Source organism: Aquarana catesbeiana, linkage group LG09, assembly GCF_042186555.1.
Source record: "Aquarana catesbeiana isolate 2022-GZ linkage group LG09, ASM4218655v1, whole genome shotgun sequence".
Taxonomy (NCBI): Eukaryota; Metazoa; Chordata; class Amphibia; order Anura; family Ranidae; genus Aquarana; species Aquarana catesbeiana.
The window spans coordinates 246,317,189-246,342,249 of record NC_133332.1 but is presented as its reverse complement, the minus strand read 5'-3'; the positions used below and the strand labels follow the sequence as shown (position 1 = coordinate 246,342,249).

Below are 25,061 nucleotides of genomic sequence, written 5' to 3'. Positions count from 1 at the left end.
GGAACAGCTGCTATGATAGTTCTCATGGTGTAGGGAATCGCCGGCTGAAAAAGCCGATATCTGAATGATGCCTGTAGCTGCAACCATCATTCAGATATCTCCGCACAAAGTCAAGGACGTTGTATGACGGCCGGCGGGCGGGAAGTGGTTAAAACGCTTTTTTTTTTTTTTTTTTTTAACACAAAGTTGTCCATTTATACAATATTTCTACCACATAACATGTACATACCAAAAATGACACCCCAAAATAGATTCTCCTGCTCCTCCTGAGTACGGCGATACCCCATGTGTGAGACTTCCACAGCCTGGTCACATACAGAGGCCGAGTACAGCTGAGCATGGCTCAGCATGGCAGGGTATTGTGGAGTATGGCGGAGTATGGCGGGGTATGGCAGGGTATGGCAGGGTATTGCGGGGTATTGCGGGGTATGGCAGGGTATGGCGGGGTATTGCGGGGTATGGCGGAGTATGGCGGGGGGCATTGCAGAGTATGGCGGGGGGCATTGCAGAGTATGGCGGGGGGCATTGCAGAGTATGGCGGGGGGCATTGCAGAGTATGGCGGGGGGCATTGCAGAGTATGGCGGGGGCATTGCAGAGTATTGTGGGGGCATTGCAGAGTATTGCACAGCATTGCAGAGTATTGTGGGGGCATTGCAGAGTATTGCAGAGTATTGTGGGGGTATTGCAGAGTATTGTGGGGGTATTGCAGAGTATTGTGGGGGCATAGCAGAGTATTGCAGAGTATTGTGGGGGTATTGCAGAGTATTGTGGGGGTATTGCAGAGTATTGCACAGCATTGCAGAGTATTGTGGGGGTATTGCAGAGTATTGCACAGCATTGCAGAGTATTGTGCTGGTATTGCAGAGTATTGCACAGCATTAGTAGTGAGGGATGGCTGAGCATGGATGGATGGATGTCTCTGTGCAGCGCTGTGGGCACTACACATCCAGCCCACAGCGCTGCAGACATCCATCCGTCCCCCTCCCCGCTCACAGTGTACCGATCGGTACACAGGAGGGGAGGAGAGGAACCGGCGTCATCAGATGACGCCGGTCTGTTTACATGTGATCCCGCCGTCATTTGATGGCTCGATCACATGGTAAACGGCCGCGATCAGCGGCCATTTACCGGGATCCGTGATGCGCCGGGTCCCCTGGACCCGGCGGTCACGGATGTGTTCGGGTGCGCGCCCCAGGGGGCGCGCGAGAGGGGAATTCTGGGAGGACGTCATAGTACGTCCACCCAGAGTTATCCAACCGCCCTGCAGCCGTCATTCGGCTATGGGCCGGTTGGTAAGTGGTTAAAGAAGAAGAGAATGTGCGCTGCATTTGGAGATTTCATAATATGCCACGTCACGAATGTTAATTCTCCATTACGAACAAAAGTTTACAAGACCGACTGCTTCTGGCTCGTCCATGCTTCCAAGCATGCGTGTTTGTACTTTGGACTTTTGTCCGACGGACTTGTGTACACAGGCTCGGAAAATCCGACAACACACATTTGTCCGCGGAAAATCTGACAATTGTCCGATGGAGCATACACATGGTCGGATTTTCCACCAACAGCCTGTCATCACACATTTCCCGTCCGAAAATCAGATCATGTATATGTGGCTTTAAGAGGAAAGCAAAATTTTAGACAACAAAATCCAAATTAACAAGAATTCAACTACAAGTGAGTCTAATGATTCATTAAACAGGTGTCCAGTAGACAGTTGTTTATAAAAGGGCGTTACTTAACCGCATATATACTGCGGCAAGGCGGCGCAAAATCACGTACCTGTACGTAATTTTGTGCACGCGATCTTGAGAGCGTGCGCGCCACCGGATCGCTGCTCCTGCTGTGATTGGACACAGCAGGAGCCAATCTCGTTCGGAGAAAAGGCAGAGCGGCAGTCTGCCTATGTAAACAAGGCAGACCGCTGTTCTATCAGGGAGTAATAGAGAGTTCTTGTGTTTGTTATAAGCAGAAGCATCATCCAATGCATCCACATCCCCCTACAGTTAGAAAACACTCCCTAGGAGCACACTTAACCCCTTGATCGCCCCTGGTGTTAACCCCTTCCCTGCCAGTGTCATTTATATAGTGACGGTGCATTTTTTAATTTTTTTTGCGCTGATCACTGTATTGGTAACACTGGTCCCCAAAAAGTGTCAGATTTGTCCGCCGCAATGTTGCAGTCCCGCTAAAATTCGCTAATAGCCACCATTACTAGTAAAACAATAAAAAAAATAATAAAAAGTTCATAAAAATATCCCAAAGTTTGCAGACGCTATAACTTTTGCGCAAACCAATCAATATACACTTATTGAAATTTTTTTTACCAAAAATATGTACCAGAATACATATTGGCCTAAATTGATGAAGAAATTAGATTTTTTTTATTGGATGTGTTTTATAGCAGAAAGTAAAAAATATTGTTTTTTTTCAAAATTGTCGGTCTTTTCTTGTTTATAGCGCAAAAAATAAAAACTGCAGAGGTGATGAAATACCACCAAAAAGAGCTCTATTTGTGGGGAAAAAAAAGGACATCAATTTTATTTGTGTGCAGCGTCGCAAGACCATGCAATTGCACAAAAAAATGGCCTGGTCAGGAAGGGGGTAAAATCCTCCGGAGCTGAAGTGGTTAACAAAGAATATTTCCCATTTCATGCTGTCTGCAATGGCACCACATGGAAGAAAAATGTCACAGGCCTGAGAAAGAAAATTATTTCAAGAAAAGGTGAAGGCTACAAGAAGATCAGCAAAGCTTTATTTATCAATCAGAATACTGTAGCAAAAGTGATACCAAAATTTAACAAAGATGGAACTGCAACCATCTCACAGAGACATCCAGGCTGTTCACAGAAGTTAACACCTCGACAGGAGTCTTCTGATCAGAAGGGTTGAAGAAAATCGCCATGCAAGTTCACTGCAGTTAGCTAAAGAAGTAGAAAGCCAAAATTGAGCGTACGCTGCAGAGAAATGGCATGCATGGGTGTCGTCCATGAAGGAAGCCTCTCCTAAAGCCCATGCAGAAAAAAGCCTGCCTAGAATTTGCCAGGGCCCATGATAAAAAAAAAAAAAAAAAAAAAGACTACTGAGACTCTGTACTCTGGAGGGATGAGACCATAATAAATGTTTTTGGAATTGATGGCTTCAAAACTGTATGGTGTCGCAAAGGTGAGGAGTACAAAAAAAAAATGCATGGTGCCTACAGTGAAACTTTGTGGTGGCAGTATCCTTCTGTGGGGCTGCATGAATGCTCCTGGTGTCGGGAGCTTGCGTTTCATTGATGGTATCATGAATTCACAGATATACTGCTACATATTGACAGAGAAGATGCTACCATCACTCCGTGCCCTTGGTCGCTGTGCACTTTTCCGACATGACAATGATCCAAAACACATATCTAAGGCCACTGTTGCATTTCTCAAGAACAGGGTGAAAGTGATTCAGTGGCCAAGTATGTCTCCTGATCTGAACGCAATCAAACACCTTTGGGGAATTCTGAAGAGACAAGTTGAGCATCACTCTCCATCCAGGCTCTAAAGCAGGTCGTTCTTGAAGAATGGAAAAAGATAGATGTTGCAATACTGTATGTTACCAACTTGTTCAGTCCATGCCTAGAAGACTTGGTGCTGTTCTTGCAAATCATGGAGGTCATTCAAAATACTAGATGTAGTAGTTTTTGTTGAGAGGTCTATTTATTTTTGCATTAACTAATGTGAGTAAAACTGAAGATTTTGTAATCTAAGTTATATTATTAACTTTACTTTCATGTAATGAGCTAAACAAATGTTCTATAAAACTCAGTTTTGTCAAAATGTTGGGAATTGTTCATGTGTTCATTAAGATATTGATTATAATCTTCCTTTTCATAAGGGGTGTACTCATTTATGCTGAGCACTGTATATACAGTATCTCACAAAAGCGAGTACACCCCTCACATTTTTGTAAATATTTTATTATATCTTTTTTTATGTGACAACACTGAAGAAATGAAACTTTGCTACAATGTAAAGTAGTGAGTGTACAGCTTCTATAAGTGTAAATTTGCCGACCCTTCAAAATAATTCAACACAAAGCCATTAATGTCTAAACCGCTGGCAACAAAAGTGAGTACACCCCTAAGTGAAAATGTCCAAATTGGGCCCAATTAGCCATTTTCCCTCCCCGTTGTCATGTGACTTGTTAGTGTTACAAGGTCCCAGGTGTGAATGGGGAGCAGGTGTGTTAAATTTGGTTGTCGTTCTCATTCTGGTCACTGGAAGTTAAAAATGGTACCTCATGACAAAGAACTCTCTGAGGATCTGAAAAAAAGACTTGTTGCTCTACATAAAGATGGCCTAGGCTATAAGAAGATTGCCAAGAGCCTGAAACTGAGCTGCAGCACAGTGGCCAAGACCATAAAGCAGTTTAACAGGACAGGTCCACTCAGAGCAGGCCTCGCCATGTTCGATCAAAGAAGTTGAGTGCACATGCTCAGCGTCATATCCAGAGGTTGCCTTTGGGAAATAGACATATGAGTGCTGCCAGCATTGCTGCAGAGGTTGAAGGGGTGGGGGGGGTCAGCCTGTCAGTGCTCAGACCATACGCCGCACACTGCATCAAATTGTTCTGTATGGCTGTCGTCCCAGAAGAAAGCCTCTTCTAAAGATGATGCAAAAGAAAGCCCGCAAACAGTTTGCTGGAGACAAGCAGACTAGGTACATGGATTACTGGAACCATGTTCTGTGGTCTGATGAGACCAAGATAAACTTATTTGGTTCAGATGGTGTCAAGTGTGTGTGGCAGCAACCAGGTGAGGAGTACAAAGACAAGTGTGTCTTGCCTACAGTCAGGCATGGTGGTGGGAGTGTCATGGTCTGGGGCTGCATGAGTGCTGCCGGCACTGGGGAGCTACAGTTCATTACCATGAATGCCAACATGTACTGTGACATACTGAAGCACAGCATGATGCCCTCCTTTCAGAGACTGGGCCACAGGGCAGTATTCCTACATGATCACAACCCCACAACACACCTCCAAGACGACCACTGCTTTGTTAAAGAAGCTGAGGGTAAAGGTGATGAACTGGCCAAGCATGTCTTCAGACCTAAACCCTATTGAGCATCTGTGGGGCATCCTTAAATGGAAGGTCTCTAACATCCACCAGCTCTGTGATGTTGTCATAGAGGAGTGGAAGAGGACTCCAGTGGCAACCTGTGAAGCTCTGGTGAACTCCATCCCCAAGAAGGTTAAGGCAGTGCTGGAAAATAGTGGTGGCCACACAAAATACTGACACTTTGGGCCTAATTTAGACATTTTCACTTAGGGGTGTTGCCAGCGGTATAGACATTAATGGCTGTGTGTTGAGTTATTTTGAGGGGACAGCAAATTTACACTGTTATACAAGCTGTACACTCACTACTTTACATTGTAGAAGAGTGTAATTTTTTTAGTGTTGTCACATGAAAAGATAATAAAATATTTACAAAAATGTGAGGGGTGTACTTATTTTTTGACAATAATATACACACACACACACATATATACATATAAATAAATAATATCCAACCTATCTACATGGTGTTTGTGCATTTTCCTTATTTGCGTGTTGTTTTCTTCATTGTGCCAGTTCTCTCTCACAACCCAAAAACATAGGTTTATTGCATTCCAGCCAAGACTGTCTCTAGTATGTGAGTGTCAAAGACATTATTATTATGATATTAATATTATGCAGGATTTATATAACATCAATAGTTTGTGCAGAACTTTAACTTTAAAATGGGGAGAGACCGTACAGTTACATTACAATTCAATAGAAGTGGGATCAGATGGCCCTGCCCATTCAAGCTTACAATCTAAAAGAGACATTAAGCTATAAGCTCCTAGGGGGCAGAGGACTGATGCAAATGGTTTCATGTTTTCTATATATTGGCAATATGAGTAAAATGAATAAACAGTGAAAGCCCACCTTTCTTTATTGGATTCTGAAGCAGCTTCTAGTGTTTAGAGCTGCTGTTGACAATGTGTACTCCAAAGACATGCTGGTAGGTTAATTGGATCCTGTCTAAATTGTCCCTAGTATGTATGAATGTGAGTTAGGGACCTTAGATTGTAAGCTCCTTGAGGGTAGGGACTGATGTGAATGTACAATGTATATGTAAAGCGCTGCGTAAATTGACAGCGCTATATAAGTACCTGAAATAAATAAAATAAAATAAATAAATGTGTAAAAAAAAAAAAGTCCACCAAAGAGCTCTGTCCTCTATAGTGGATGTACCAAAATACAGTATATTCTGCTCCATTCAAGGTATATTCAGCATTGAGTAACTGGTCTGTGTGTTCTATTTGCACAATTTCCTTTCCACAGCCCACAAGCACACTGGTAGGCATGGGCGACCACAGAAAATATTCTGGTGGGAGGCACATTTTTTCCATGTCCTATACTGCCTCATTTATAGTATCAGTGGAGGTTATTGTTGCTTACCCTGTCAGTTCAGACAACACAAGCAGTAAAGTGGAACTCAGTAAGGGCCTGTTCACACTTGCAGGCGTTCAGTATTTAAAATGCTTCCCATATGCTTTGCATAGTCTTGCACATATAAGGAATATACGCTAGTACACGTTTATATTTAAAGTTTAAGCTGCTGTAGTTTTCTTTCCTTGATTCATACCACCCCTCTTCATCAATATGCTAGTTGTTTAAAAAAAAATAAAAAAAATATTACATACCTTATTTACTCTCGGTGTAAATCACTGGGTCTCTGTTCTTTTCTGTGCAATGCAAGCAGATCATGGATGGTGGCAGGGGCTGCACATAGCTTTCTAAACCGCTAACTGCCATAAGTAAACCTCACATGTGATTCTGAGCCTCCATGACTGATAATACTGAATCCATGAATGAAAGGGCTGGGCCAGGGACTGTTCAGCTGGGGAGAAAAGCACTAGATGATGCTGGACGTACCCCAACCAGGAAATGAGGCAGGCTTTATGTGATTTGCTGCAACAGTGTGAGACGCTCACATTGTACAGTTAAATCAGAGAAGGCAATTTCTGTACAGGAGAGGAGTCTGTACAACTATGCAAGGCTGAAGGCTATAAAGAGCAACCTCAGTCCCTTTTCGTGCGACTTCACCCCCCCCCATCATCATAGAAGATTTCCAGAGGAAGCACAAAGGCAAAGCATTGGGGCTTCGGTAATAGCAGTCTTTGTGCATGTGCAGATTCACGTGTGTAGAAGTGCAGCAGGGCTCAGTCAGGACCCGAAGCTTTGTGGCACACTGGAAATCTGGGGGGGGGGGGGGGGGGGGACTTTGCAACACAAAAAATCTTTTAAATATTAACCAAAAAAAAAATTATTTCCAATTGTGAGAGAGGGAGAAGGAGAAAGGGAAATCTGAGAATTCATTTAGGGTGAAGGTATGCTTTAAGCCCTTACATTGCTATACTTTGATTTGGACATTATAAGCAATGTACAGCAATGTGGAAGCCTGGAGACACTTTTTGATGCCTGTAATAAACGTTGTAAAGGAAATTTGTAAGTTCTGTATATAATTGTATTCCATTTTGTATGTATTGCACGCTGCCCTCACTGTGCACACGTAACTAATAATGTTTTCATTACATATTTACATTCTTTGAGTCCTGATTAGAATTAGTCTGCCTATGTTACGCCCTTTGTTACCAAAAACGTACAATTGTAATATCAATGTGATACCTACATGATCATGTGTATAAAAACCTTCAATTGTGTCATAATAAAGCAGAACAGTTATTTGGAAAGATGCGGAGCGTATCTTTTGTGTCGATTCCCTACTGCAGTAGTTATTATTAATTTGGAACCACTAATCAATATGAGGATAGGAGTTGCCTATCTATAAAATGTCCAGGTCAGGTGGCGAGCTTTGCCTAGGAGGGGATTTGCAGGTGACCCTGAGAATCTGAAACGAGGAGCTTGAGACGATCCGGGAATTTCTGAGAAGCAGCCGGCTGAGGTAAGCCTTTTGCTTACATTTGAGTTATCAGACTTCCTTGATCGGTAAGGCATTTTCGGGACAAAGGGTACCTTTTTTACTCTCCTTAATCGAACTGTATTGATTGGTGGTTATATGTTATGTTGTCACTGTCTACTGTCCATCGGAGTGTTATAGATAAGGGTAGAATAGTGCTGTTCACAGGTATTACATATACCTGTGTACATATGCTAGATAAAGTAGTTTAGAGGCAAGAGGTTATAGGCACATGTAGAGAAGACTGGCCAGTCATTATTAATGGGCATTAAATAAAGCAAGGGAATGAAGGGCTCTGATTAGAATTAATCTGCCTATGTTACGCCCTTTGTTACCATAAACCTACAATTGAAATATTAATGTGATACCTACGTAATCATGTGCATAAAAACCTTTAATTGCATCATAATAAAGCAGAACAGTTATTTGGAAAGATGCGGAGTGTATCTTTTGTGTCTGTTCCCTACTGCATTAGTATTATTAATTTGGAACCACTGATCATTATGAGGATAGGAGTTGCCCATCTATAAAATGTCCAGGTCAAAGTCAATAGAAAAACTTCTTAAATGCTTCTCAGCGCCAGTAGAATGTTTGGGAAGCAATTAAGCTTCCGTTGTTGATTTTCCTTATTCAGTCATTTCACTTCTAAGAGGTACCAGAAAAGCACTTGAACACATAAAAAATATGTGTCATTGCTTGATGAACACATGGGGATATTGGATGGACACTATATGGACTATCCCTAATAAAGTATGTGTTGGGTAGCCTATATCAGAGGACTTGCTTTTAGGCACAGTAGGCCTATGCCTATAGGTGGCTTTTTTTTAATTTAAAGAGAAGTTCGGGATTAAAAACAATAAAACACATCCATCCAAACTCACCTAGATGCTGCATCTGTCCCCTGCCGCCTCTACACCGAAAACTGAGCGATCACACACTGCTGATCACTGGGTTCTCGATCTTCAGTGAGCAGAGAACTGGTGACTGTTATTCACTTGCCCTCTCTCTGCCCCTCCAGCGCTCACTGGTGCGCTGGGCTGTGGAGGGGGCAGGAGTGGCTGGCTTAGTCTCCCAGAGGCTCACTGAGAGGCTGAGCCAGCTGCCAGTCCAGGCATCTGGGTGAATCCCAACATTAAAGTCAGGACTGATCCAGAGCCTGGACCAACTCAGTGACATCAGCCGACCATGGGCTTTAGCCAATTGACAGCTGAATACGGGTCACAGGAATGCAGAACTAAGTGCGCTCCTATGACCTACAGGAAAAGTGGGGCAAAAAAAAGCTTTGGCCCTATTTCTTCTTCACTAAAAATACAGTTCTCCTATATAAATGTACATACTTCCACAATAATCTAAGCCAGGCTGGAAACAGTCAAACAAGAAAGTAAAAGGTAAGAAGTACTACTTTGGATGCCAAAGGGTGAGTGCCTAAAGGATTCAGTGATGGAAAATTAGGCTCTGTGGAATCCTTTATCTTAAAAGTACTAAGCCTGTAATTGTGGAAGGGAAAAGTAGAGTATGTGAAGTCATATCCATACAAATGCAATTACAGTAGCCTGCCCATGGTCCATCCCCAGTGCAGTCCCTGTTTGAGGAACATTTGGACAGGCAAGAAAAAGAGTCATTTTGAATAACTGAATCTCTGCCTCTGTTACTGCCAGCTGCCTGCCCTGCAAATAAATCATGGCTTTTGCCACCTGCTACATGAAGTGCCATATGTGTGGTACACGAGACCAGATAATGCTAGCCCTGGCCCTCCCTGGTCAAGGCCCCTGCTTAGTTGGCTCCCACCCAGACTGGCCCTTATTGTGTGTCCCCAGACTGCATTAGGGATATTGTAGTATAAATCCTTTATGTGTTCCGCTTTGGAATAGGATGGTGCTACACAAATTAAGTCAAAAAAATGCCAACACCTTTCATATCACTAAATTTTCATTATTTAATAAGATTACAGCACAATGGGCAGTGCTATGTTCCAAAACTTGGCTGACTTCCTATCCAGCAATCACAAACATCACATTTATTTAGGGAATCTACACTTATTTTATGATATTTTTATATAATATAGTTTAAAAGTAATCCAATTTACACAAGCTTATCGAAAAGGCCTATTCGCATTTGAAAAATCTTGTTTCTATGTATAGTTTGTAATGAAATATGTACATGGGAGCATGTGCTCATCACATAGGAAGGCTTTATACTTCCCGATTTGTAATGCTGCACAATGATTATGCTTTACTACTCCAGTGTCTCTATACAGGTCTACCAGTCAGGTCTGACTCATTGAATACAATGTGGTTGACATCATAATCCTAAAAGATGCTTTTTGGAAGCGAATGCAGTGAAATAGCCATTAGAAGTATCTACCAATATTTAAAAGACAACTGTACCTTAATTTAAAAAGTTCCCTCATAAGCTCAACCAACCCCCCAACACCCCCAATCCCCCCTCCATGTAATAACATGCAGCACAGTCCCCCTCTACATTGGCCAGCTTTCAGTGGTGGTGGACAGTATCTTGTTATCAGTTCTCTTCCTAGCTGATTTTGTGCTAGGATTACTGGCCCTTTAAACTGTCATTCCTGCATTTCTATCAGCGTGTTTACAACAGGGATACATCACGGCAATACAGGTTTTCACAGTGCTATAGGATTGCTGAAGACTGTTGTTTGGTTATGTGGATCAGGTTCTGAGAACAGTATAGGGGAACAATATATGCAGATATCCAGCTTATAGCACTGTGTTCCTTGTGGAGAGGGAACATACGAGGTTCTAAGGGAAATAAAAATATATAGGCTGAATATTTTCCTACACACATAAGTAGCAAGTCTCCATTTCTGTTTTTCTTTCCTTGCAGTCACTTTTATATGGAAATGTAACGAGCGGAGGGTGAATATTTCCATGCAGATCATCGCAGGAAGACGTAGACACAATAGGATACGAGGCTACTAGGCAGCTGTTCTCCCTGCCATATAGTGCTGCAGGCAGGAACTGTTCTGTCATGTCTCCTTCCTTCGGGAGCATCTTCCAATCAGGAAGTGCCAGCCCCATGTGACCCCCGGGTCACACACAATATACCTTCTCAATAGGGCTATTCTGTGCTCCCATCAGCCTTGCTAGTGTCCTAGAGGCACACTATGCTACCAGAAATAGAAGCAGGGACTGACGGCACTGCAATATTTTAGTTTAATTAAAGAGCAGTTCAAGGCAACAAGTGAAACCTGCAAGCAACGGATGCCGTCAGGATACAAAACAAATCTGCTTAAGTCAGAAAATACACTTCTTTTACTTTAGGGCTAGTTCACACCATAGAAACGCAGTCTGGATGTGTTCCAGATGCTTTTATGCATGTGCGTTTTTGGTGCAGTCCAGTGCATTTCCCCCCTCTTTTTTCAATAAGGACATATGTGTTCCAGTGCATTTTTGGTGTGTTCTGGTGCATTTTTGATGCGTTTTACAGCATTAAAGTACAGTCCAGTGCAGGAAAAATACAGCATGTTCTACTTTCCTGGAACTCTAGGCACTGGTGTGAATTATGCCATTGAAAACCATATAACCAACTTTCCATGCCCTATTTGATGCAGAAAAAAATGCACTGGACAGCATGTGGTGTGAACTAGCCCTCAAAGTGGACGTTTACAGAAATCCCCCTTCCCCCTTCCATAAATCCTGACTACCCTTTAAATTAGGGATATGAAATTAGCGGACCTCCAGCTGTTGCAGAACTACAAGTCCCATGAGGCATAGCAAGACTCTGACAGCCACTAGCATGGCACCCAGAGGCAGAGGCATGATGGGACTTGTAGTTTTGCAACAGCTGGAGGTCCGTTAATTGCATATCCCTGCTTTAAATGATAAAAGGCAAACATTATACTAAGGTGGCTTTCCCTAGTTAGAAAATGGAGATGGGGGTTCCAGGCATAGGATCACATTTATCTTTAAATGACAATCATTTTAAGAAAATAATATAACCTACTCATGGGAGTTCTGGGTGGGTCTGCAGGCTCTGGTCACGTGACTCTGTTCTATATAATCTTTTGGAATACTAAAAGATGGTTAAAACCCAACTCCAGCACAATTTTTTCTTAAGGTTGACAGAAGTGTAAGCGCCTCTGTAAGGTGTTTTTTTTAAATTGCTGCCTATATTTCAATTGGTGGGTTTCTCCTTCATTTCCTCTCTAGATTCATTATAATTACTGGAACAAGCATGCAGTAAGTGAAGTCACAAGGACGTCAAATCTCTTTATTTGCTTCTTTTTTTTTTAGCCAAGCAAAAAAACAGCACACAATACTCTGGTTTGGGGGTAAGAGGGTATCTAGCAAGATCTTAAAGTGATTCCACATGTCCATTTTTTTTTTTTTCCTTTAAAAAAACACACATCATAGTTATCTGCTCCGTGCAATAGTTTTGCACAGAGCAGCCCCAATACTACTCTTCTGGGGTCCGTCGCCGTTCCTGGCTCCTCCCTCACTGCAGAGTGCTCCCATAGCAAGCAGCATGCCTTTGGGGGCACTTGTGTGGGCTCACTCCCGAGCCGCTCTGTCTACGTCTATTGACACAGACAGTGGGACTTGGCCCCGCTCCGTGGTCACCAGGTGTGATTGACAGTAGCGCGAGCAAATTCCTCCAACTGCTGTCTCTGAGCCAATGAACAGGAAGAGAGCAGACAGAGTTTCTGCTCACGTGCACATCTCTGGATCGAGATTAGGCTCAGGTAATTATAAGGCGGGGCTGATGGGGGGGGGGTGTAACAGCATGTAGAAGGCTTTTTTAGTTTAATGCGTAGAATGGATTAAGGCATGGGTCTTCAAACTATGGCCCTTCAGTTGTTCAGGAACTACAATTCCCATCATGCCTAATCATGTCTGTGAATGTCAGAGTTTTACAATACCTCGTGGGATGTGTAGTTCTGCAATAGCTGGAGGGCCGTCGTTTGAAGATCCCTGGATTAAGGTAAAAAAAAACAAAAAAAAAAACAAGAAAAAAAACTTCTGCCTTTAGAATCACTAACTTTTTAATTTTTTTTTTTAAAAAAGCCTGCATTCTCAGGCAGAGCAATATATCTTTTACTTTTTTTTATTTCATCGAGAGCCATAATACTCTGAAGGTATTTTATCAAAACTGGAGCAGCAGAATTTTGAGCAGCTGTGCATGGCAACCAACCAGTTATCTTTTTCATAGCTTAACTAAACAAGCTGAAGATAAAAGCTGAGGCTGCCATGCACAGCTGCTCCAGATTCTGCTCAAGTTTTGATAAATTCCCCCCCAAGGAAGCCTACATCAGCAGGATCCTGGTGTTTATGATGTAGTAAGGGTACGGATTTAAGGGGCTGTGATTAGCCACCTTGATTCCATGCAAACTGGCTAATCACAGCCCCTTAAATCCGTACCCTTACTACATCATAAACACCAGGATCCTGTTGATGTAGGCTTCCTTGGAAGGAATTTATGAGCCAACCCCTATCATGTTTTAACCTGCATGTGACACAATGTTCCTTTCACAGTGTTGGTGAAGCATTTGGGAGTCTATTTCCCCAAACTTTGGTTGGTCCTTCCCTTACCCCGACTTCCCTCTATAGTACGCAGAGTAACAGCCTGAGCTTGCATGCTGGCTTGGAAGAAGTTTGTCCAATCAGAACCCAAACTCTCAAAAAATAGCTGTAGAGGGTTTAGCTACACATATGGCAAGCAACTTCCTTTGATATATGATCTCATGAACCTGACTATAGTCCTTAAGCTTCATCTAATCCATACATGAGATACTAAACCCACTGTAACTCCCATATACAGTGAGGGAAAAAAGTATTTGATCCCCTGCTGATTTAGTAAGTTTGCCCACTGACAAAGAAATGATCAGTCTATAATTTTAATGGTAGGGTTATTTTAACAGTGAGAGGCAGAACAACAAAAAAATCCAGAAAAACTCATTTAAAAAAAGTTATAAATTGATTTGCATTTTAATGACTGAAATGAGTATTTGGCCCCTTCGCAAAACATGACTTAGTATTTGGGGCAAAAGCTTGCTGGCAATCACAGGGGTCAGATGTTTCTTGTAGTTGGTGACCGGGTTTGCACACATCTCAGGAGGGATTTTGTCCCACTCCTCTTTGCAGATCCTCTCCAAGTCATTAAGGTTTTCGAGGCTGGAGTTTGGTAACGCGTATCTTCAGTTTCCTCCACATATTTTCTATGGGATTAAGGTCTGGAGACTGGATAGGCCACTCCAGGACCTTAATGTGCTTATTCTCGAGGCACTCCTTTGTTGCCTTGGCTGTGTGTTTTGGGTCATTGTCATGCTGGAATACCCATCCATGACCCATTTTCAATGCCCTGGCTGAGGGAAGGAGGTGCTCACCCAAGATTTGACAGTACATGGCCGTGTCCATCGTCCTTTTGATGCGGTGAAGTTGTCCTATCCCCTTAGCAGAAAAAAAACCCCAAAGCATGTTTCCACCTCCATGTTTAAAGGTGGGGAGAGTGTTCTTGGGGTCATAGGCAGCATTCCTCCTCCTCCAAACACAGCGAGTTGAGTTGATGCCAAAGAGCTTGATTTTGGTCTCATCTGACCACAACACTTTCAGCCAATTATCCTCTGAATGATTCAGATGTTTATTAGCAAACTTCAGAGGGGCCTGTAAATGTGCTTTTTTGAGCAGGGGGACCTTACAAGTGCTGTAGGATTTCAGTCCTTCAGAGCGTAGTGTGTTACCAATTGTTTTCTTGGTGACTATGGTCCCAGCTGCCTTGAGATCATTGACAAGATTCTCCCATGTAGTTCTGGGCTGATTCCTCAACGGTCTCATGATCATTGAAACTCCACGAGGTGAGATCTTGCATGGAGCCTCAGACCAAGGGAGATTGACAGCTATTTTGTGTTTGTTCTATTTGCGAATAATTGCACCAACTGTTGTCACCCTCTCACCAAGCTGCTTGGCGGTGGTCTTGTAGCCCATTCCAGCCTTTTGTAGGTCTTCTTGTCCCTGACATCCTTGGAAAGCTCTTTGGTCTTGGCCATTGTGGAGAGATTGGAATCCGATTGATTGCTTCTGTGGACAGGTGTCTTTTATACAGGTAACAAGGTGAGACTGGGAGTACTCCCTTTAGGAGAGTGCTCCTAATCTCAGTTCATTACCTGTATAGAAGACACCTGGGAGCCAGAAATCTTGCTGATTGATAGGGGATCAAATACCCATTTCACTCATTAAAATGCATGTTATTCTGTCTCTCACTGTTAAAATAAACCTACCATTAAAATTATAGACTGATAGGATTGGCGGTGCCTCAGCCGAAGCTGTACTTCATGGCTTCACAACTACAGCATTTCGCTGGTTGGGGAGAAATGAATTGGGCGGATCCTATACAGGCCTTGCTGCTAAGCCACGACTCCCATTATCTATTGTCGCAATTAGAATCGGGAGCTTTTGCTCATTGTCATAATGGTCCCATCCTAACACTTATGGATAAAGTTTGGCAAGAAATGAAACGTATAATGAAAAATGAAGGGGCCTCTGAATATACACCACTGTGGGGGAAAAAGGCAATATGCAGAGATTTGTAAGTTGGAGGGGTTTGAACGATGGAGCTCCCAGGGAATTCAATATGTAGCACAACTCATAATATACGGAGATCCTTTCAAGACCTTAAGGAGGCATTCCAACTCCCCCGTCATGATTTCTTTAAATATCTACAAATACGTCATGCATTGCAAGCTCAGGGTAGAAGTGTCAAATTAGATGTCAGTCATATGCCACTTCTGACCTCTTTGGCCAAAGTTTCTGAGAAGAAAGGTCTTATTTCATTTTTGTAGGGCCAATTGATGGTCAAGGCCCAAGATACCTCCAAATGTTCAGGCAGACGAGGGTGGGAGAAAGACCTAGGCGATATATCAGATGATGATTGGCAAACCATTCTAGAGGGAGTGCCTTCTGTATCCTTGCCATCTGCGCAGTGTCTGACTCAATTGATCATCATACACAGAACCTATAGGACTCCAGAGAAGCTGTTTAAATGGGTAAGAGGGGACACTCCAGAGTGCCCTCGTTGCCAACAATCTCCTGCGGATCTGCTTCACATGCTATGGAAGTGTCCCAAGCTGGTCAGATACTGGCGTGAGCTGCTGAATATCATTAATGGGGCTTTTTCCACTCACGTTGCCCTGGATCCCAAAGTATCCTTGTTGGGATGCGTGGATGAGGGGGCATATCCTCTGGAAATAGTAACACCCATCAACCGGTTCCCGACCGGCGCACGCCAATGTACGTCGGCAGAATGGCAGGGCTGGGCAAATGGGCGTACCCGTATGTCCCTTTGTATTTGCCGCCGTGCCATTGCGTGCGTGCTGCCGCTGGCGAACCGCCCGGGAGCTCCGTGAGTTGGGTCACGGGTCCCACGGACTCGATCGTCGTGGGGGTACCCGCGATCGCCTCACAGAGAGGACGAACGGGGAAATGCTAATGTAAACAGCATCTCCCCGTTCTGCCTAGTAACAGTGTCACTGATCTCTGTTCCCTGTGATTGGGAGCAGAGATCAGCAATGTGTCGCATGTAGCCATGCCCCCCCACAGTTACTAACACATCCCTAGGACACACTTAACCCCTCCCTAGCCCCCTAGTGGTTAACCCCTTCACTGCCAGTGTCATTTACACAGGAATCAGTGCATTTGTATAGCACTGATTGCTGTATAAATGACAATGGTCCCAAAAATGTGTAAAAAAATGTCCGATGTGTCTGCCATAATGACGCAGTCATGATAAAAATCACTGATCGCCGCCATTACTAGTAAAAAAAAAAAAATTACTAATAAAAATGCCATAAAACTATCCCCTATTTTGTAAACGCTATAACTTTTGTGCAAACCAATCAATAAACGCTTATTGCGATTTTTCTTTACCAAAAATATGTAGAAGAATATTTATCGGCCTAAACTAAGGAAAAAAAATATGTTTTTTAAAATATTTTTTGGGGATATTTATTATAGCAAAAAGTAAAAAATAATGCGTTTTTTTTTTTCAAAATTGTCACTATTTTTTTGTTTATAGCGCAAAAAATAAAAACCGCAGAGGTGATCAAATACCACCAAAAAGCTCTATTTGTGGGAAAAAAAGGACGTCAATTTTGTTTGGGAGCCGCGTCGCACGACCGCGCAATTGTCAGTTAAAGCGACGCAGTGCCGAATCGCAAAAAACGCACTGGTTAGGAAGGGGGTAAATTCTTCCGGGGCTGACGCGGTTAACAGGCTATTGTTCATAGCGCGTAAACTTATCGCTATGAAATGGTTATTGCAGAGTCCACCATCATTTGAGGAATGGCGTTCTCAGGTAAAACGACACCCTCCTGAAAGAACAACAAGTCTGCCAAAATAGGGGCACACCGAATACATTTTTCAAATTATGGGAACCATGGCTGGCAGTGCCTGGTCTGGCCCCATTTTCATTGGTGTCCCTCAGAATACTGCAAAGTAGCTAACATTGTTGCCAAGCCTGCACATATGCGACTACATAGTAATGTATAAAGACGAGTGTGTAATCTTTTACCCTGGTAGATATGTACACTCATGGTGATTATATACATTACAAGGAGTTTGCTCACAACTAAGAGCTGAGGCAAAAGGTTTTAGAATTTTTAGATAGCAGGGCTGCTGCTTCCCTAGGCATTGTGTTTCTAGTACATCTGATGTGTAGATGCCTAAACAAGTTTTATAGTGAACACCTACTTATATCTCGTCAGGTTAATGCATATTTGATTGAAAGTATAGATATGTGCATCCATAGGGTTGGAAGCATATATGTGTGTACGTTGTAAGTAGCATGCAAATTGTTAACTGGTGTACTACAAACCACATTTCATTCTACCTCTTTTTCTTCTTTTTTCTAAGTATGGTTGTATGTAAACATGTAAAACCCTTAATAAAAACGATTAATTCTTTTTAAACAATTATAGACTGATTATTTCTTTGTCAGTGGGCAAATGTACAAAATCAGCAGGGGATCAAATACTTTCCCCCCACTGTACGTTAATATGATGTGGACATACCTACTTATAGAGTGTTCTTTTATAGTTGAATGTTACACCAACACATTTTTGTTTTTCAATTTTCTCTTGTATACCTGATACACAATTGTTGTATAATGTACAAAACTCAATAAAAATGTATTGAAAAAAAAAAATAGCTGTGGGAGTCCACCACCACAGCCATTTTTCCACTCACTAGCTATCACTAAAAGACATCCATGGTCAGAAACTTTGGTGAGCAGTTTTAGGTGGTCTCCGTTTTTTTTAACCAACCAGAAGACAGGGAATATTTGGCCATAGAAGCAACACAACTAACTGACCTTTCTATGGTAGGAACAGTTGCCTAAAGAAAGCAACTCCAAATGAGAAGTGATGCCACAGTGACTGGTGGCCAAAGTGGGTGTTAAAGAGCAAAGTTTATTGTAACACACCTTTTTACACATATAATACAAATAGTAGGTTATAAGGCAAGAACAAAAAGTTGTTTTTAGAGCCGAACATAACTGCTCCGCTGTGAAAAATGGAGTGTAGTCCCCGAACTAAAATACTAAATGAGGTTTGAATGGTGGAGTATCTCCACTCAAGGCCACCAGCCCAATGTATGTATATTATTTGTACTGACCCAAGGAGAGCAAATGCTTTCCTTCCTCCAACCAACATTACTTGTTGGCCGGCATCAACCAACATATTACCTGTGCTACCATGACACATAAATGGGTTGTGGTACACAGGTTAGGAAATGTTCCAAAAAGGGTAAATCTCCCCCATCCCAGCCCCTACAGGAGCATGAGGATGGGAATTAAAGCCAGAACATCATAGTGTTCATCCAAGCTGCCCTTCCGTATTCGGTTCATAGGCATAAGCAGTGTGATGTAGGATAGAACCTAGAAGTTGGGTACATATTGAGCTGGCCAAATTTCATCTTAAGAACATTTGTTTAATTTTAAAATTGTCAGTGGTATCAAATTGGTGTTCCTTTTTTTTACTATAGCAACGAGAATGCAGGATGGAAAATGTTCCTCAATGTAAGTCAATTTTTTTTTGCTTTGTTTGCAAATTATTGACAAACTATGACAACTTGAGAGGTAACAATTATAGTACATAAATATATCAATTGATATATATGAAATTCCATAGAATAATTTAGTTGTATAAAGTATCAAAAATACATAGAATTATGTTACTTCTCGATTTAAGAAACAGAAGAACAAAACAGGGTACAAGAATAAAGTTACATTCACATAATGTATTAAATAAGTATATCATAACACTATCCACTCCCTCATTTTCCTTTTAAAAGAAAAGAAGAAAAAAAAATAAATCAATCAAGACGCAATGTTATAAAAACAGGCCTTGTAATCTAAATACCATTTGGAATTCTATAGAGAAACCAAGGGTCCCATTTAAGATTGAATGATCTCTTCCTATTATTAAAAGTGGAGCTCCTCCCAAAAGGAGAAGCTCCGCTTATTTGCCTCCTCTCCCCATCAGCTGTCACATTTGGCATCTTTCGGGGGGAGCAGGTACCTGGGTTTGACAGGTACCTGCTCTCACTTCCAGCTGATTTTGCTGGGGCAAACTCATCCAGAAGTTTGCCCCTCCTCCTTCCTCTTCCGCCGGGCAATTCACAAAATGCAGTGCGCTTCGTGCATCCGCAGTAGGGAACCAGCTGCAAAGCTTCACTGTCAGTTTCCCTTACCCGAGATGGCGGCGGCAGCAACCAAGAGTCGATTGAAAAATCGGCTCGGGTGAAGACACCGCTGGATTTATGGACAGGTAAGTGTCCTAATATTAAAAGTCAGCAGCTACAGGATTTGTAGCTGCTGACTTTTATTTTTTTCTGATGGAGCCTGGAACTCCGCCTTAAGTGTATGACAGATTTTTTCCATAATCATAATTTCATCAATCCTAGAAATAATTTGAGGAAAGGGAACTACAGCAGTTTTCCAATGAAGTGCTGTTGCCCAGTGTGTTGCTACTCAATGTAATTTCTAACAGTAAATGTGTTTTTTTTTTTTTTCCTCTGGAAAGTCCATTTAAACCAAAATTGAAAGCTAAAAGCAAAATGTTTTTACAGAAGTACTTTCGAACAACATTCATCAAGTAATCAAATGTATTGATGATAATATTTGTAGGAACATTTGTTAGAAAAACTACTAGTGTATGGCCAGCTTTAGACCCAATGGCATTGCACCATAATGGGCTGCACCTTTCTGAGTGTTCTGACAGGCTGGAAACGTCTTTTTTGATTACATAATAGCAATGACCCATACAGATCCTAAACAGGTAAGAAGTGCTTGGTGTCTTTACTGCTGAAAGCAAAACAGTTTTTAATACATATGGTGTATTGGATACTATGTAACCAATGTAGGGTAGCATAGGCTCCTGCTATCAGTTTCTGGTGCAGTCCTAATTGAGACTGGTTGCTGTGGGAAGATGCTGATGAATGTTATTTGCAGTGACATAGTAATGAGTTTTATGAGAAAGAAGGCGGCCTTACCTGTGTTATAAACTGGATGCATTCCAGGAACATAAAATCCTTGTGATTTTCATTCACCACCCTCTCGTCCAAAAAATGCCTGGGTTCCAGTGTAGAATGGTCTGCAAAATATTGTCTATAGGTGAACTTATGTTCCACAATCTGCCTTCTACCAGGCAGTCCTGAAAACAACATATGTGAGCATACCCCGCGCTTATAAAATAATGCATGGCAGATGCGTTTGCTAGGCCAAATATTAAAGGAACAAACAGAAACTGCGGTTAGTGGTCTGCACGGGTTCTCCTACAAGAACTATACTCAAGATTTTCAAACACATACTGTGGCTACCATGTGAATTTATTAAAGTAGACCTCCAGCTAAACCACTAAATACACTATTGATATGCACATGTAAGCTGTTTTACCCACCAAAAAATCTTTAATTCCATTAATTTTGTGATTCCCACACCCCTTCCACACTAGACATCAAGTGTTTGAAACTATCATTAAAAATCTGTATCACTTGGGATGCTTACTGCACTATGAATCATATAAGTATTGCTTCCTGTCTAGGCTCCTACTTTCTTTAAGGGAATACTATATTGAGAGAAAAGCCAGAGAATGCCATAGCTGATCTGCTTTTGATAATGTTACTTCATGCATATAGTTACTACTGCATATTTTTTACTGCAGATTTCCTTAAAACTGAACTCTGGTCAAAAACAATATTAGTACATGTGTACTATAAAAATAAATTAGCGCTAATAAAAATGTATGCCGTGTTTGTAGTCTGTAGCGTTCTGTAAAACTGGTACTTTCCTTCATACAATATAGTAAGCGCTGAACATATAGCGCTGAGATTTACACTTTCAGATGGAGTACAGCTCCGATAGTGCATTGCACACTTGTCCATTCAGTAAATGTCTTGCATTGTTTTCCCAGAATACAAGACATTTTGTGATGGGGGGGGGGGGGGGTTGATTGTGACGTTCAGCCACACCTCCTCCATTCATATGGAGGAGGCTATCAGATCTGAAGTGTATGTCTCAATGCCAGAATGTTCATTTATTGCTATACTGTACAGGGCGAATGAAAGTAATGCCCCGTACACACGGTCGGATTTTCCGACGGAAAATGTTCGATGGGAGCTTGTTGTCGGAAATTCCGACTGTGTGTAGGCTCCATCGGACATTTTCCATCGGAATTTCCGTCACACAAAATTTGAGATCTGGATCTCAAATTTTCCAACAATAAAATCCGTTGTCGTAAATTCCGATCGTGTGTACACAATTCCGACGCACAAAGTTCCACGCATGCTCGGAATCAAGCAGAAGAGCCGCACTGGCTATTGAACTTCATTTTTCTCGGCTCGTTGTACGTGTTGTAAGTCACCGCGTTCTTGATGTTTCGGAATTTTCGACAAGATTTGTGTGACCGTGTGTATGCAAGACAAGTTTGAGCCAACATCCGTCGGAAAAAAAACATGGATTTTGTTGTCGGAAAATCCTATCCTGTGTACAGGGCATAAGAGTTTTACAGAGATCTGCAGCCTATTCACATTGCACACACTTCATTAGTGCCAATTTATTTTTTTTACTGTACATGTCCAAATTTTGTTTTCAGGCAGAGTTCTGCTTTAAACCCAACCTCTTCCCCCCAACCTCTTTTATATATCCGAAGTTCCTCTTTAATAACTGCAACATGTAAAATAAAGAAAACAACTGTCCTACAAATACAGTTATTTTTACCTACAAGCTGAGCGCTGCCCCATATAAAAGGAAGAAACTGAAAGTCATCCAGGCCCCAGACCCCTTGGCTGCCTGCAGGCTCCATTCTATAGGTTTTCTGCAGCTTTCGCATGACTTCAAGGTAACTGCAAATATAAAGAAGAGCAGAGGGAGAGAAGACATCAAAGTAATGCACGGACAATGGTGACATTCACAAAGCAATTACTACAAGTTACCAAAGAAGGCTTTTTACTGAGCACTTTGGTGGTCAGGCACAGGACCCCAGTGAATGGGCCTAAATACTGGACCTCCAGATCATACCCTTAGAAGGTTCCTTAATATTCCAAATTCATATACAATGTGCACTAGCCAATCCCTACACTGACTGTAATAAAGATTACCAAACTACCTCTACTCCATTAAGAGGGAAAAACACTAAATTTGATTTTTCTAATTCTACAGTCTGTCTGATCCCAGTACTTTCATTTTTTTCACAATCCATAAGGCGTAGTATTTTCAGGCATATGATTAAAGTGATTCTGAAAGGTTTTTATTTAACCACTCCAATACTGGGCACTTTCACACTTTCAAACCCCCCCCCCCTCTTGCCCAGGCCAATTTTCAGCTTTCAGCCCTGTCGCATTTTGAAGGACAATTGTATGGTCATGTAATGCTGTACCCAAACATAATCTTTATCATTTTTTGGAGACAGATAGAGCTTTTTTTTGGTGGTATTTAATCACCACTGGGTTTTTCATGTTTTGCTAAACAAATAAAAAAGGACAAAAATTTTGAAAAAAAAAAAAAGGCTCTTCTTAGTTTCTGTTACAGAATTTTGTAAATAAGTAATTTTTCTCATTTACTGATGTCCGCTTATGAGGCTGCACTGATATGCAGCACTGATAGGTGGCACTTATAGAGGCACTGACAGGCATCACAGATGGGCTCTGACTGGCATTACTGATAGGCACTGATTGGCACCACTGGTGGGCATCACTGATGACCAATGTACTGATTATCAGCACAGACCCCCCTGTCAGGAGGACCGCTTATCAGCTCTCCTCTACTCATGTGCTGTCAGTGTGACTAGAGGAATGCTGATAACCGACACTTCCTATTTACACTGTGAGACAGCTGATCACACGGTGAAGAGCCTACATCATAGGCTCTTTATTGTGATCAGAGATCCGAACGACACAATGCACCACCGATCGCCGGGTTGTGCATGAACGGCATGTCGTAAAGGAGGTCATATAACACAGAGTCACAACAATGAAACCCCCGTCTAACCGTCATTTTGCTATAGGCCTAGCAGGAAGGTGTTAAAAACAAAAAATAAAATAACAAACATGTTATACTTACCTGCTCTGTGGAATGGTTTTGCACAGAGCAGCCCCGATTCTCTTTTTAGGTTCCCCCACCGGCGGTCCTGGTTTCCTCCCCTGCCGAGTGTATATAGCAAGCCTTCCGAGCCGCGCTCCTGTAAATGGACATTGAGCCAACTAGGAAAGAGAGAGAGCCGCTGCTCTCATGCACATCGCTGGATCCAGATGGGGCTCAGGTAAGTATAAGGGGGGTTAGGGGGAAAGCTGCACCCTGAAGGCTTTTACTTTCAGGCATATTCCTGAAGGTAAAAAAACGCCTGCCTTTAAAACCACTTAAAATTTACACACAAAGTTTATAACATATACCAAAAATAGGTTTACATAGTTACAGTTGGTCAGGTTGAATAAAGACACCAGTCCATCCAGCTCAGTGTGTGTAAGTGTCACTTCCACTTTCCACATCCCTGTACATTTTGTTAGCTAACAAACACATCTAACATTTTTTTTTATTATTTATCTACACTCCCCACTGACACCACCAACTGCAGAAGGGAGTTCCACATACCATGGGAAAGCCTCCCCCAGTGGGTTTTTTTGCAGCAGAGATCAAAACATTGAATTGTTTAAAAGGATTTTATTAGAAATTGTAACAACGAATCATAAACACACATAAACACTTAAAATACGATCTCCGGTCAAGAATGTGCGTAAATATTCAATTTCACACTATTACAATCATGCAACAATATCAGTATTTAAAATACAAATTCCCAACGCATTTCAACATGTGTGGTCAAAGTCTTCCTCAGGGGGTTAATTTGCAATAGAGGACACACACAGAAATTCTCCTGGCCGGAGTTCCCTTAAAAATCAGTCGGCGATCCCGTACCCTTGTGCGGTACACGCTCCAATGGGGGAGATCCACTCACATGTGGCTAACAAGAAGCCACATTAAAGGCAGCCAAAGGAGCGAACGGAGAAAGGAGGAGTTTCCGAGTACCTTCAATATGAAACCCCAGCCATCAATGTGTGGAGGGAGAGTTCCCCATATGGCCATATTAAGCCTGAGGGCTGTAGGGCTTATCTGTATTGAATTTGGATAAATGTGTACGCTGACCTTCTCATCCGGGTGCTGGGGATCGACTGAGTTCCACATACTTAGAGCTCTAACAGTAATATTTATGCAAGTAATAAGATTGAACCACCTCTCATTCAACCTCACCGTGTGTCTTCTCTAGGAGACCTCCGGTTGAAAGCTTTCTTCTCAACGCTGGAGTCACCATGTAAAGATTTCCATATTGCAGTCCAATCCCCTTTTAAAGCATCTCTTGCCCAGAGAGAATACGTTTATTGTTTGTTAGTTGTTCCTCATAACGGAGGTCCTCCAACCCCCTTTTTAGCTTTGCTGCCCTTCTCTTGACTCTCTCCAGTTCCAGCACATCCTTCCAGAGGACCAGTGACCAAAACTGGATGGCATAATTAAGATGTGGCCAAACCAGAATTTTGTAAAGTGGTAGATTTATAGTTTTATTTGAGTAAATAAAC

The 25,061-nt window shown here is 42.1% G+C and overlaps 1 protein-coding gene across 1 annotated transcript in view; it reads right to left on the bottom strand.

The window, feature by feature from the left end:
• Positions 1-25,061, bottom strand: part of PTPA (protein phosphatase 2 phosphatase activator) — a 181,957-nt gene that overhangs the window by 45,416 nt on the left and 111,480 nt on the right. The window contains exons 7-8 of the mRNA XM_073600133.1: positions 22,213-22,337; positions 20,487-20,587 (exon numbers count right to left, since the gene is read on the bottom strand). Of these exons, the coding sequence (XP_073456234.1) occupies positions 20,487-20,587; positions 22,213-22,337 (226 nt within the window). The remainder of the gene's footprint in view (positions 1-20,486; positions 20,588-22,212; positions 22,338-25,061) is intronic.